Below are 16,154 nucleotides of genomic sequence, written 5' to 3'. Positions count from 1 at the left end.
CTATGTCTTCAGGTGCGACCTATGATGTTGGACTGTGTCGTTGGAGGCAGTGTATGCCTATGGCTCGTAGCAAGATACTTAAAGGTTACTGCTGTTAGGCGGCTAATAGTGCGTAGTGGGCAAGTCAGCATGTAGTGTGGGATAGGGTAGCCTGCACGACTATGCAGTTCTACATTAAAATCATTGCCCAAACCATGTTGAAATCGGATATTTTTTTTACCTGATTCTTTTTGTATTTTGTGTATTTCTCAGATATCTAATGGGAAAAAGATTTGAGTGCGATTACTACAATGTCTTTTTTTAGAATAGCGTATGTTAATCCTATTCAATTTGTTCCCCTAAATTTGTGCACAATTGTAATTCTTCTGTAGTAAAAGTCAGATTATCTAAAAAGACTACATAATGTAAATCTCTCGGTAATGAAACTTATATCTTTAATTTATATATTTGAAATTCAATTTTAACATAACAAGGTATATATTTTAGAGAACATTATTAAAGGTACAATGTTTCTACTTATTTGTAGAAATTTCAACTTGTGTTTGTTGACTAGCTTGCTCCATTTAACAACTTTAATTGTTACCCCAACCACCAGGGATCGAACCTTTGCAGAAGCATTCAGTAGAGATTAAACAAGTTTAATAGAGATATGCTAATTCTCTTGTGTGGGTGTATGGTGCACTTGTGCATGGTACACGAAGCGTGGATGCATATTCCTCCAGGCATTGGCAGGCTAAACGTAAACCTAAAAGCAAGGACTCGTTTATGTGATCATACATTCTTAATATGTTTGCATGGCATGATTTATGTATGTGGTCACCTCGAGGAACGGTGCAATTGTACGTGTCACGCAGTTGATTCCGTCTCTAGTATATCTCATTGGATGTGGTCTACGTCGCTGGCCTAGTCGTTGGAGGCAGTCTATGCCTATGGCCCGTAACAAGATACTTAAAGGTTACTTCTGTTAGGTGGCTAATAGTGCGTAGTGAGCAAGTCAGCATGTTGTATGGGACGGGGTAGCCTACACGACTATGCTGTTCTACATTAATAGCATTGCCCAAACCATGTTGCAAACAGATATTTTTTTAACTGATTCTTTTTGTATTAATTTATGTATTTCTCAGTGATCTAGTGGACAAAAGAGTAGAGAGTTGCGTATGTTATCCTATTCAATTTGTTCCCCTAAATTTGTGAACACTTGTAATTCTTCTTTAGTAAAAATCAGATGATCTAAAAGGACTACATAATGAAAATCTCGTGGTAATGAAACTTATAACTTTAATTTCAATATTTGAAATTCAATTTAAAGATAACAAGCTATATATTTAAGAGAACATTATTCAAGATACAAAGTTTCTACTTATTGGTAGAAATTTCAACTTGTGTTTGTTCACTAGCTTGCTCCATTTAACTACTTTAATTTCTTTCCCCAACCACGAGGGATCGAACCTTGACAGAAGCATTCAGTAGAGATTAAACAAGTTTAATATAGATATGTTAATTGTCTTGTGTGGGTGTATGATGCATTAGTGCATGGTACAGGATGTGCGGCTGCATATTCCTTCAGGTATTGGCAGGTTTAACGTAAACCTAAAAGCATGATCTCGTTTATGGCATCATACATTCTTTTCATGTCTGCATGACATGATTTATGTATGTGGCCAACTTGAGGAAAGGTGCAATTGTACGTGTCACGCGGTTGATCCCGTTGCTAGCATATCTCATTGGACGTGGTGTACGTCGTTGGCCTAATTGTTGAGAGAGACCTATGTCATTTTCCTATGTCTTCAGGTGCGACCTATGATGTTGGACTATGTCGTTGGAAGCAGTCTATGCCTATGGCTCGTAGCAAGATACTTAAAGGTTATTGCTGTTAGGCGGCTAATAGTGCGTAGTGGGCAAGTCAGCATGTAGTGTGGGACAGGGTAGCCTGCACGACAATGCAGTTCTACAATAAAATCATTGCCCAAACCAAGTTGAAATCGAATATTTTTTTTACCTGATTCTTTTTGTATTTTGTGTATTTCCCAGATATCTAATGGGCAAAAGATTTGAGTGCGATTACTACTATGTCAATTTTTAGAATAGCGTATGTTATCCTATTCAATTTGTTCCCCTAAATTTGTGCACAATTGTAATTCTTCTTTAGTAAAAATCAGATTATCTAAAAAGACTACATAATGACAATCTCGCGGTAATGAAACTTATAATTTTAATTTCAATATTTGAAACTCAATTTAAAGATAACAAGGTATATATTTTAGAGAACATTATTAAAGATACAAACTTTCTACTCATTGGTAGAAATTTCAACTTGTGTTTGTTGATTAGATTGCTCCATTTAACTACTTTAATTTGATGTCCCAACCACCAGGGATCGAACATTGACAGAAGCATTCAGTAGAGATTAAACAAGCTTAATAGAGATATGCTAATTGTCTTGTGTGGGTGCATGGTGAACTAGTGCATGGTACACGATGCGCGGCTGCGTATTCCTCCACGTATTGGCAGGCTAAACGTAAACCTAAAAGCATGGCCTCGTTTATGGCATCATACATTCTTTTCATGTTTGCATGGCGTGATTTATCTATGTTGTCAAATCGAGGAAAGGTGCAATTGTACGTGTCACGCGGTTGATCCCGTCGCTAGCATATCTCATTGGACGTGGTGTACGTCGCTAGCCTAATTGTTGAGAGACCTATGTCATCGTCCTTAGTCTTCAAGTGCGACCTACGCTGTTGGACTGTGTCATTGGAGGTAGTCTACACCTATGGCCCGTAACAAGATACTTAAAGGTTACTGCTGTTAGGCGGCTAATAGTGCGTAGTGGGCAAGTCAGCATGTAGTGTGGGACAGGGTAGCCTATACGACTATGCAGTTCTACATCAATAGCATTGCCCAAGACATGTTGCAATCGGATATTTAGTTTACCTGATTCTTTTTGTATTTTGTGTATTTCTCAGAGATCTAGTGGAAAAAGAGTTGAGAGCTGATTTTACTATGTCAATTTTGAGAATAGCGTATCTTATCCTGTTCAATTTGTTCCCCTAAATTTGTGAACACTTGTAATTCTTCTTTAGTAATAATCAGATGATCTAAAAGGACTACATAATGAAAATCTTGTAGTAATGAAACTTATAACTTTGATTTCAATATTTGAAATTCAATTTTAAGATAACAAGGTATATATTTAAGAGAATATTATTAAAGATACAAAGTTTCTACTTATTGGTAGAAATTTCAACTTATGTTTGTTGGCTAGCTTTCTCCATTTAACTACTTTAATTTCTTTCCCCAACCACCAGGGATCGAACCTTGACCGAAGCATTCAGTAGAGATTAAACAAGTTTAATATAGATATGCTAATTGTCTTATGTGAGTGTATGGTGCACTAGTGCATGGTACACGATGCGCGGCTGCGTACTCCTCCAGGTATTGGTAGGGCTAACATATTCCTAAAAGCATGGTCTTGTTCATGGCATCATACATTCTTTTCATGTTTGCATGGCATGATTTATGTATGTGGCCAACTCGAAGAAAGGTGCAATTGTACGTGTCACGTGGTTGATACCGTCGCTAGCATATCTCATTGGACGTGGTGTACGTCACTGGCCTAATCATTGAGAGTGACCTATGTCGTTGTCGTATGTCTTCAGGTGCGACCTTTGATGTTGGACTATGTCGTTGGAGGCAGTCTATGCCTATGGACCGTAGCAAGATACTTAAAGGTTACTACTGTTAGGCGGCAAATAGTGCGTAGTTGGCAAGTCAGCATGTAGTGTGGGACAGGGTAGCCTACACGATCATGCAGTTCTACATTAATAGCATTGCCCAAACCATGCTGGAATCGAATATTTTTTTTACCTGAGTCTTTTTGTATTTTGTGTATTTCTCAGAGATATAGTGGGAAACAGAGTTCAAAGATGATTTTACTATGTCAATTTTGAGAATAGCGTATGTTATCCTATTCAATTTGTTCCCCTAAATTTGTGCACACTTGTAATTCTTCTTTAGTAAAAATAAGACGATCTAAAAGGACTACATAATGAAAGTCTCGTGGTAATGAAACTTACAACTTTAATTTCAATATTTGAAATTTCAGTTTTTAAGATTACAAGGTATATATGNTACAAGGTATATATGTTAGAGAACATTATTGAAGATGCAAAGTTTCTACTTATTGGTAGAAATTTCAACTTGTGTTTGTTGACTAGCTTGCTCCATTTAACTACTTTAATTTGATGCCCCAACCACCAGGGATCGAACCTTGACAGAAGCATTTAGTAGAGATTAAAAAAGTTTAATAGAGATATGCTAATTGTCTTGTGTGGGTGTATGGTGCACTAGTGCATGGTACACGATGCGCGGCTGCATATTCCTCCAGGTATTGGCAAGCTAAACGTAAACCTAAAAGCATGGCCTCGTTTATGTCATCATACATTTTTTTTCATGTTTTGCATGGCATGATTTATGTATGGGGTCAACTCCAGGAAAGGTGCAATTGTACTTGTCACGCGGTTGATCCCGTCGCTATCATATCTCATTGGACGTGGTCTATGTCGTTGGCCTAATCGTTGAGAGTGACCTATGTCGTTGTCCTATGTCTTCAAGTGCGACCTATGATGCTGGACTATGTCATTGGAGGCAGTGTTTGCCTATGGCCCGTAACAAGATACTTAAAGGTTACTGCTGTTAGGCGGCTAATAGTGCGTAGTGGGCAAGTCAGCATGTATTGTGGGACAGGGTAGCCTACACGACTATGCAGTTCTACATTAATAGCATTGTCCAAACCATGTTGCAATCGGATATTTAGTTTACCTGATTCTTTTGTATTTTGTGTATTTCTCAGAGATCTAGTGGGCCAAAGAGTTGAGTGTTTGTTTTACTATGTTAGCTTTGAGAATAGAATATGTTATCCTATTCAACTTGTTCCCCTAAATTTGTACACAATTGTAATTGTTCTTTAGTAAAAATCAGATGATCTAAAAGGAACACATAATGAAAATCTCGTGGTAATGAAACTTATAACTGTAATTTCAGTATGTGACATTCAATTTTAAGATAACAAGGTATATATTTTAGAGAACATTATTAAAGATACAAAGTTTCTACTTATTGGTAGAAATTTCAACATGTGTTTGTTGACTAGCTTGCTCCATTTAACTACTTTAATTTGTTGCCCCAACCACCAGGGATTGAACCTCGAAAGAAGCATTCAGTAGAGATTAACTAAATTCAATAGAGATATTCTAATGGTCTTGGGTGGGAGTATTGATACGCTCAAATTACACTTTAATTTAATAGTGTAAGGCGGTCGGTGTCAAATATAGTAATCCTACGAGGTTGGGGTCGAATCCCACCGGGAATAGGTGTCACTCGACTTAAGTCGTAATTCTATCCGGTTAATGGTAACAAGAGTATGGCATGATTGTGATTTGATGAAATAACTAATTGTGATATTGAGAATGTAATTAATTTGATTAAAGAAACCAAGGTTGTGTCCCTTCAATGAAGTGTAATGCTATCGGTATTAATATGATATATTTCTAATGGAAGGTTCTTTTGATATGCAAATGATTTCTAAATGACTACCCAATATTTTCCAATAGTGGGGTAGTATTTCCTCTTTATGATTTTTCCAAATATAAAAGAGTTGCAATTAAGAACAATCAATATATGCCAAATAAAAGCCATTTATTCCTAAGCGATCTATTAAACAAGGTTTAAAGCCTTGAGTCTTTGATATTTACTTCTACCAAATTCTAACCCACATTCCCAAGCAAAGTAAGAATTTAATGGCACTTGTTAATGTTTGCAACCACCAATAGTAAATGAAGAATGAGAAATAAACAAATTTTAACCAACCATTATACATATATTCAATGTTAAACACCCATTGACATAACACTCATTTAGGATCCACAACCTTAGTATTTAAAGTTAGCTACACATACTAAAATACAAAAGGATGAGAATATTTAATGCCATAAAGCTTACAAAGTGCAAGATTCTTCCTTCAAAAGCTTCCAAAAGAGAGGAATAATAAAGCCTTCTAATGTAGCCCCAAAATCAGACAAGATGCCCCCACAAAAACCTAATAAATCTATTTATAGTGGGTCAAAACTCGGGACAAAAATCGGACAAAAATACCCTTTTCGGTTAAATATGTGACCTCATATCTATCGCATAGCAGACATGCGGTTCGCATTCTTGACATGGCCATCGCATTTTCAAACCCTAGTTTCCAGGCCTTCATCGCATTCACGTTTTGCGATCCGCATTGCAGATATGCGATCACGTTTCGCGTCGCATTTTCTACCTTTAGCAACATTCATGATGAGTTTGCGGTCCATTATGCAGCTCGCAAACGCGTTATGCGACCGTAGATTAGACCGCATTCTTGCACTGGACTTTGGTCATCTAACTGTTGTGTTTTGCGATTTCCTTGTGCATTATGCGGCCCGCATGTTGGATTTGTGGTCCGCATTTCCACAGTTGTGATGCATTTTGCTCTTTTCTTGTCTTTTTTTGGATTTTTCTTTTAATTTTCATGATCTTAAGTCCTTAAACCTCATACACTGCAAATACACTAAAATTACATAAGTATACAAGATAATTGCATTTAAAACAAGCTAAAATCTAAGCAATTTGTATTAAATGTGCCAAAATTCTCTGGCACATCAACACCCCCAACTTAAACTCATGCTTGTCCTCAAGCAACTAAAATAACACTATCCTATTCTAGACTCCATCTAAAAGATATGAAACAATAGTGACCGTGGATGGTGTTCGTTGTCAGCACTACAAGCATGCACTTTCGATTGTTTACCCTTCCTGAATCATCAATATCTACAAAGAAACTAATCAACATGTGAAACTTTGAGCCTCGACCAATTTGACAAAATGTTACCATTAGCTGAATGCACTTGCATTTGACTCAAAAACTCAACTTTTGTCCAACCTCACAATTCATGTGCCCTCACTAGAAAGAAAGTCCCAAACTCACTATTTTTACAATGACAACAAAAAGGGACGAATTCACAAATACACTCACTATCAAAAAGAGTTTCAACTGTTATAACATACCATACCATAGGCTTGCCCTTATTTTAATTCATCGCTTTATTCTAAGAACGTTCGGATGGAGATCCCATAAGGACTCTTTAAGCTTGTAATGTAGGTTTAGGGAAGGGTTGGATAAGCATTTGGGTACAAGTGACTACACCCTCCTTGAACACTACACACATTTTTCTTTCTTGTTGCTCTTTGCTTCTTTTCAAACCACATAGCCCTCATTAGCTTCAACTTTTCCACCATTGAGCCACCTCAACTACCTCTTTTATTCTCTTCAAGACTCCTTATGTATATATACTCACAACTCTTATTTTTTTTCTTTTCTCTTTTTATTTTTTATTTTTTATTTTGCTTTTGGAGCTTGAGTAGTTTCACATTTTGAGGTACACTTTCCTACACTCACTGCACAACCTTGCCAATTTTCGGCTTGACACCACACCCCCAACTTAGGCTTTTATCCTCATTCTCAATGTTCAAGGAGGGATGGGTTCAAAAGAGGGACTTATTTTACAAAAAGGGAAAAGTTTGTAATGAGGTAGCCAAAGAAAAGGTTATAGGCTCAAATGGGGTGACTACTGATACTATCTGTACAATGGGTGGCTTGAAAGGCTAACTGGTTTTCCAAAAATCAGAAATACGGCTTAAGGTCATTTCTCCAACCAAATGTAATTATTATAAGCATCGAAAAACCAACCGGGTAAAGTCTACATGGCAGAAGTAAACACAAGAATTATTTACAGAAAGACTCACACATATGGCACACGAACTGTTTGGCTCACATAGTTTGAAGCCCTCGAGTCAACACTTGGCAACTCAAAGATTTCATCATATATACAGGTATAACTCTAGGTAGACATAGAGTCACAGAGCGAGCCTCAAGTTCACACAGTTGATATCTCTTTTTTTTATATTAATGGAAGGGTATATGCTATATACAAACACACATGCTTGAAACTAGACAATTATACCAAACCGGTCAACATGCTTCATTCTACTGTCCTGATTCTACTATTACACCCTTGGAAAAGAACCCGACGAAGAAAAACCAAGGGGAATTTATTGCTAATTACTAAAGATGGACATGCAACCATCTACTTGTTTTTTTATACACAAGGATAACTTATGTCCTAAAACCACAAAACACCAATATATACAGAATCACAAAACACAAATAAATAAAGAAGTTTGCTTCTAAAGCACAAAAACATAAACATGTACAATAGTTGCCAATTTCACAAAAATATATACAAGGCTACCACCCCCAACTAAAAAGCATGCATTGTCCCCAATGCATAAGAACGTAAAAAGAGTTTAGGGGCTCCCTGAAGCGCACTAAGCGCTATGGGAGTCGAAAGCCGACTTAGTGATAGTGGGGTCACCCTCTGATGCTGAAGTTGGGACCGATAAGATCTCAGCCTGAGGAGTGACCTCCACTAATGGAGGAGGGATCTCTGGCTGACCCAATACTGGAGCCGGGGCTTGTGAACTGCTAGCCTCTCCTTCTGATGGCTGAGTGGCCGACGGATCTGCGGGGGCGGCCGTGTCTGCTAGCGAATGTTCTATTGCTACCTGAATTGCTGCTTGTTCCTCGTCCTCAACTTTAGGAACAGCAATCCGCTTACCCTTCTCCTGATGGCCTTCATCCTCCTCGGACCATGAATCCTCATCATCCTCTCCCTCGTCCGCCTCCTCACCCTCAGACTCTGTAGAGTGCCCGAAATCCTCCTTAGAAGAAATCTCAATATATGCAGGAGGAGCTGGAGGCTGGGAAGCCCCGACAGTGGGAGGTGCAATATCTGACATCAGAGTGGAGAAGTCAAGATCCAGGTCAGGTGCTGTTGTGTCTGCTCCCTCCTCACATTCCTTGGGCAGGAAGGATAATAGATCGAACTCTAGAGTCTGCATTTTGTGGAGTTCAGTATTCATAGTGGAAACTTCCTCCCGGAGCTTTGGCAAGTCACTAACCTCACCCCGCTCTATCTACTCTACCCTCATTTCAAGATGTTGCAGGCGATCCCCATAAGCTGCTTGTTGCTGTTGGAATGCAGTCACTGAGGATTGTATCAGAGTCAAAGCTTTCTTGATGAGGGTGGGCAAGTTCTTCAAAAGCTGGTCTACCTTAGCTTTGGCATGCTGAACTAATAGAACAAGCCTCGAGATGGCTGGCTGTGCAGCAGAAGGCTGAGCAATGGTAGACTGGGAGGTGGGCTGTGAAGTGGAAGTGGATGCAGCTGTAGCCTGAGGGGACACAGGAATCTGGGAATCTGAGGGCTCCACATCAACTCGAGCTTGAGCCTGAACCTCTAGGGGAGCAACAGCATCATTAATGCACGTGATATCAATATCCTTCAGCGCCTTCCCTATCTTGTCAGTGTGTTGCATGGTAGGGACATTCACGGCCTTACAGAGGGTTGTGATCAAGCAGGGGAATGGAAGTGAAGTGGCGTGCTGCTTTGCCCGGATCCCTATCTCTCAAAAAATAAGAGCACCCACATCAATCTTGATACCCGCCATAATACATGCAATGAGAAGAGCTTTCTCAATGCCTATGTCAGTCTCATTTCTGGACGGTATCAGTCGAGAGGTGACAAAACTAAGCCAAAATTGACCCTCTCGTGTGAGATCCTCCTTGTATATTTTGTGCACAAGGTTGATCCAAGCAAGGGTCCCCTTGGATATCACAGAAGCTATCCAACTACGCTTATTTTCCCGATTTGCCCATTTGGCAGCATGCTCAGATGTGCCTGGTCTCCAGCCAGGGAAGTAAAGCTCATTCATCGTCTCACTGCTGCAGAACACACTCTTCCCCCGAACCAATACAGTGTCACAGAAAACCCTATTGCGCTTGTGGTGAGCAGTCCTGGAGGCTCCATACGAGGCATAAAACTCACGACAAAAGTCTCATTATAGTCATTAGGCAGCTCAGTGAAGCACTCCCATTTTCTTGCTTTGAGGTTCTCCCATATGTGGGGGTACTGCTCCTGTAGCCCATTGAAACTCAGTTGTTTTTCGGCCAGGATTTTTTGTTTGGTAAGCCCTTCTCTATATAGTGCCCTGGAACCTTCGACCCCAAATCTAAGCTGGAAGTCATCTCCGCTTTTCCTTCTTGCCTCAGCTTGTAGGTCAACAGAGGGCAAGGTATCCTCCTCATCAGACTGGGAGGGGAAGTGGAACATAAGTGTCCGGTCATGGACATTTTGCTTGTGATGCTTGACGACAGAAGGAGGCCCTTTTTTGAGCAGAGGCTATATGTTTCTTGGGAGCCATATCTGCACAGAAGTGAAATGTGAGCAACATGGTAGGCAAAAATGAAAAGAAAACAAAAAAACTAAAAAAAATGTAAGTCTGCGACAGGTTATGCGATCGCATAACCACTATGAGGACCGCAAACTTGTCGCAAACGTTCAGACTATTGGAAGGATCTAAGTATGCAATGGGTTATGCGATCGCATAACCATTATGCCGAACACATAACCGATCGCAAAATCCATCACAAAGTTGGATTTGCGATCGCAAATTGGCCACAATCAGCATGATATAAAATTGGGTCTACTGTCTCAGTATGCGGTGACTTTGCGGTTCGCATATCGATTATGCGATCACAAAGTCGCCGAATTTTGTCATCTTCTTCAGCCAACTAGGGTTGACTTATGCGGCAGAAATGCGGACCGCAATTTGATTATGCGAGCCGCAAAACCCATCATTGTGAACCTTAGGATTCAACCCATAACAATGGCAGACCTAGTTTTGGCTACCCATTACCCAAGCATACTTCCTAAAAAACAATACCATCACAGTACGAACAGATATCTAACTACAAAACACAAACAAGACGAAAAACGGAAACATGAAACAAAAATGGGGGAGACGAAAACAAATGTGAAAATAACACTTGCAAGGATGGAATTGGGACAATGAAAACGTACTAGTGACGGATTAATGAGCACACGTAGGAGATGATTTTAGAGATGTTGCCTTGTGTTATTGGTTCACGATCCGTTTTGCCTTTTCTCGTTTTCCCCCTTTTTGTTTTGTTTTGTTTTGTTTTGGTTTTGATAAAAAAAAAATCTTGTGTTTTGAACGTGTGAAAGCCGAAGGGATGCGAGGGACTTACCTGGGAGAATTACGATGGGTATGTCACCGCATAACACACTATGCGACCACATAAGTGTTATGCGGTGTATTCAATTAAGTTGCTGGAGGGCCAAAAATGTGGTGCACTATGCGATCGCATAGTGGATATGCGGTCCGCAAAGTGCACCACCCTGTCGCATTTTTGTCACCAATTTTAGCCAAACCTACTGTCTGGGTTTGTGACCATAATGAGGTCCGCATAGTGAAAATGCTACCGCATATGTGTAGCAAACTTCCCAAGGTGATTTTTCTTCCCTTTCTCATGCAATCTTACCCAGTGTTATGATCTTTTGAATCCCCTGCACTCTAACACACACTTTAAATTGCTCAATTAAATCTATCTAGCATTAATTTAAAATTTAAAGGCCAAAAAGGGTGTTACCACACATGGTTTGCCTTCCATGAAGCGCTTGATCTAATGTCGCGGCACGACGATGTTGGTGTTTCTTAGGATTCACTCATTGGTCGGGCATGGACCATCTTTGAGAGCCAACTGCTCCACCAAATGTTTTTCTCCATCTGTGCCCAAGTAGTGCTTGACTTGCTGACCGTTCATTATGAAGGTTCAGAGCCTATCCTCCAATTCTAATTCCACAGCTCCAAAAGGAGAGATATTGACCACCTTGAACGGACCGGACCATTTCGATTTGAGCTTGCCTAGAAACAATTTGGTCCTTGACTTAAATAGCAGAACCAAGTCACTCGACTTGAACTCCTTCTTCAAGATCTTTTTGTCGTGGACGAACTTCATCCTTTCTTCATACACATTGTGAGCACTGATTTTTGCCCTATATGAATTACTCCCAAAAATTCAAACAAAATAATTTTTCTTTCATTATTTTACACTTTTGTGAGTTTTGTGTTATTGTTTGCATTTTATAAAAATATACACATGACATTTGCATTTAGGATCTAATTTCATATCTTAGGATATTTAGTGGTTAAGCTGTTTTTAGAACAAAATTTAAAGAAGATAATATAAATAGTCCATTTTTGCATTTTTAATTGTTAATTGTTGAATTTGTCATGGGTTTGCTTTAAATAGGATTTAATAGAGTTTTAGGAATTAATTATTTTAATTTTGGAAACAAAGTGGGTCTTTGATTTTGCATTTTAATAAAGTTAGAAAACATAAAATACAAAATGAAAATAAATAAGTAAATAAAATACAAAAAGAAAAGAAGAAAAACAAATAAATTGAGAATTTAAAAGATTAAATAGGCTGGTGTGCAACTTGGGCCATTTCTAATTCCAGCCCAATTTAAAACCCCCAAGATCCGGCCAAGATCAGCCCAAACTCGTCTCCTACCCGGTCCAGCCTTCCCCGTCCCAAAATGACGTCGTTTAGTTCTATTAGATCTGAGCTGTCGAGGATACTTGATCCAACGCCTCGGAACTAGGTTAAGCTTGATATAAAATGGTCGGATAAGCCTACCCCCCCCCCCCCCCCCATCATCGTCCCAAACACACCCCTCAGAGACCTTGTGTAACGCCGCCGCCGAAAATCGTCCATGGCGGCGGCCCACCTCCAAACGTCGTCAAAATTACACCCCTGGTTCCCCTTTCCCTCCCCTTTACGAATCCACCACTCGTTTCCCTCAAATCCCGGCAAAATGTGTCGAATCTTGGGTCAAAGATTTTCCGGCCACCACATAACTCTCTCCGTTCACCACCAAAATTACACCATAAGACCGCCTCCCTGTCCTCTATCGAACCCCCAAGGCCCTGACCCTCGAATATGGCCGGAACTTCTCGAATATCGATTTGAAGTTTTTCGGCCAAAACCCTAATTGCCCCAAACCACTCCAAATCAATATCATGTGATCCCCTCCTCTTCCTCATAAGGATTTCAGCGTCATTGGAGCTCAAATACCACCGGAACTTGTCGAATTGTTGATCTAGGGTTCATGAGGTTCGAGTCTGTTTTGGGGATTCAGATCAGTGAGTGTCTCTTCTCTTTTTATTTTTTATTTTTCTTTAGTTTTGGTTTTTATTAGTTTGATTCGTGTTTTTGCTGATAAATAAAAATTATTTTAAGTTCTTCATAATTTCAATTGATAGTCTAGTTTAAATGTCAATCTGATTTTGTCTGTTATTGTTAGTTTAAATGTTTAGGTATGATGTTTAGGTAGTAAATATTTAGGTAATTTCGATGAGTTAATCTGTTCTCGTAGTGTTTATTGTCTAGGTTAATTCCCATTTTTTGATTTTGTTCTAATTTTGTGATCTAATTTGGGCTTAATTGTTCATCCATTAGATTGTAGTTCATTTGATTCTTGTTTATTAGTTGAGTGATGAGTTGATATTAGTTTAATCTCGTGTTTCACAGTGGATTACTTTGTCGTTTGTTTGGGCTGCTAAATCTTGTTAGTTAGCTATAGTTATTTGTTAGATAATCATGGATAAGGGGACTGGGGTCAGTTGGCTTCATTGGATAATTCAGGGGTAATTCAGGGGAAATGGTAAGGGCAAAGTAGGGAGTTCAAATGGTAAATCCTACAAGTGGAATGAATTAGAACCTACTGGAAGTTTCTAGATGGGGATTTTAAGGTAAATAGCAAAAGATAGGTATACTAACTTGAGGCACAAGTCAGGAAATAAAGGACTGCCTGATAAAAATGAATAAAAAAGAGGGATCAATAGTGTAAATAGAAGGTTTCAAGGCTGCCCTCCCTTATGCCTATAAAAGGCAGCCTTAGTGCCTTAATGCGGAAGTTTTTAGCTCCAAAAATTCCCCCAAAAGGTGCTCTCTATGTTTCAGATCTGATTTTGAAATTCAACATTCAAAAACCCAAAAACAATAGAAAACCTCTAGAAAAACCAAAAAGAAATACTGTTCCATTGAAACCTTAGGTGAATTTAAACTTTTGGGCTATTGATTTACATTTCCTAGTTCAGTTTCTGTTTGTCGTAGTTCCAGAGGTCTGCTGGTTTGATTTCGAGTAGTTTTGGAGTTCAATCAGTTTGTTTTTGGTCATTTACTGGGTGCTGCATTTCTATGATGTGTTACCGGGGTGTTGTGAAGATTATTTTGGTTCAAATCACTCCAATTGTTGCTGTTATTTCTCTGTTACTCTCATGGTGCTATAATATTACTTGGTCCTGAAATTAATCTCATTTTGCTGCTGTATCCTGTGGCTGCCTAGCTGACCTCAATTCCCTTTCATTTTTTCTCATTTCCAGGTACACTATTGGCTCTATGATGTAGAGTTTCATTCAATGTACATGAATAATTGTGAAGTCAAATGATGAAACATTGCGCACTTGAATCTGCCTCTATTTTCATTATTATGTAACTGTAGTTTAGTTTAAACATGTGTGTGCTCATGTTAAATAGGAGTAGTTGTAGTAATTGGGACTGCTGGACTTGTAATTGAATTGGAAAACCTTTGGACTGTTTGAATTGTAATTACATTGGAGTGTTGAACTGTTATTTCTTCGGTTTGTTCGAGCTTTTCAGTAAAAGAGCAAATTAATGTTAGGAAAATAGAATAGCACATGTTAGTTCAGTTAATTTCTGTTAGTGGTTATATATATCTGTTAATTAGCTGGAGTATTACTGTTAGGAGCCGTCTAGGACTGTATTAAATTTCAGTGATAAGAAATGCCATGCTCAGTGATAGTAGGTTGTAGTTTTGTGTGTTTTCATGTTTAAATTGTTTCCAGTAGGTAATGTAGTAGGAATATGTTGTAGTCTCATTTTCAAAAATCAAAGAGAATAATCAGATTAGGAAACCGACTTTGAAAGCATAATCTCAAAATGGAATTTCAAACTCTTGTGAGTAGACGATATAAAATTAGCTATGGTGTTGGTCATGCTCTCACTAACATAAGATTATGCATTCATATGTTATGATCTCCCTGTTAGTTTAATTTGGGTGAGAATTGAAAATCTTACTGTTGAATGCCTGGTCTCCTGATAATTGGGGTGTAAAAATAAGCTCATTGCTTGTTCAATTGCCCAAACAGCCAGCTTGATCCTTAGGCTGGAAAAGGTCCGTGGCTGGACTTCACTGAAGCCCAATGGCTGTACAGCAACATTTACAGACCTGGGCCAACGGTTCAAGGCCCAAAACTGCTATAAATCAAAAACTCTTTTTTTATAAAAAAAATATTAGGGATAGGGAATTAATTTGCAAATATAAATTTGGGTATTCGAATTAGATGGTGGGTTCAAATTAAAAGGGTCCTCACTTTTGTTTGAATTTGGACTTGAATTCGAGGCTCCAATTTATAAATGTAAATTAATTAGATCCTTTTAGAGACAAATAATAAAATAGAAAAATCGTAGTTGCTTTAGGTTGGCCTTTAAATAAAAATGAGATGAGCCTCGCCAAACAAAACACACAAATTGCGCGGCCCTCATTAAATACTTATATCAAAATATTTAGAATCCGGGCGTGCCGTTTAGTGAATTTCACGGCTTCCCACAAAGATAATAACACGCTAGCCACTTTAAGCGCGTATTTTAAATAATTTTACCTTCCTAAATATGGGTGCACATTTATGTGACCTAAATCCAAATCCCAACGAAGTCGAAATGTGTCAAAAATCGCGGGTGCATTTATGTGACGCGGTTCGAGATATTTTTTCACAACGTTGCAATTCTCTTTAAAATAATAATAATAAAAGCGGCTAAAAATCACATAGATTCAAACATGTTGTAAAATCAGGTAAATAACCCAAATATGACAGTTGAGCGACCGTGCTAGAACCACGGGACCGGGAATGCCTAACACCTTCTCCCGGGTTAACAGAATTCCTTACTCGGATTTTTGGTTCGCAGACTGTTAACAGAGTCATAATTTCCTCGGTTCGGGATTCAACGGGTGACTTGGGACACCATTAATCTCCCAAGTGGCGACTCTAAAATCTTAATAATAAATCCCGTTCCGATTGTCCTTTAATTGGAAAAACTCATTTACGCCCTGCGGGTATAGGAAAAA

The 16,154-nt window shown here is 38.8% G+C and overlaps 1 protein-coding gene across 1 annotated transcript; it reads right to left on the bottom strand.

The window, feature by feature from the left end:
- Positions 1 to 8,406: 8,406 nt before the first annotated feature.
- Positions 8,407 to 9,456, bottom strand: LOC109219979. The gene is made up of 2 exons (XM_019384439.1): positions 9,064 to 9,456; positions 8,407 to 8,973 (listed from the first exon to the last, which is right to left on the bottom strand). Exons 1-2 carry the CDS (start codon positions 9,454 to 9,456, stop codon positions 8,407 to 8,409), a joined length of 960 nt encoding a protein of 319 aa, XP_019239984.1.
- Between the last annotated feature and the right edge of the window lie 6,698 nt (positions 9,457 to 16,154).

The sequence above is a fragment of the Nicotiana attenuata genome, unplaced genomic scaffold (genome assembly GCF_001879085.1).
Source record: "Nicotiana attenuata strain UT unplaced genomic scaffold, NIATTr2, whole genome shotgun sequence".
Lineage (NCBI taxonomy): Eukaryota > Viridiplantae > Streptophyta > Magnoliopsida > Solanales > Solanaceae > Nicotiana > Nicotiana attenuata.
This window is presented reverse-complemented; position numbering and strand designations above follow the sequence as displayed.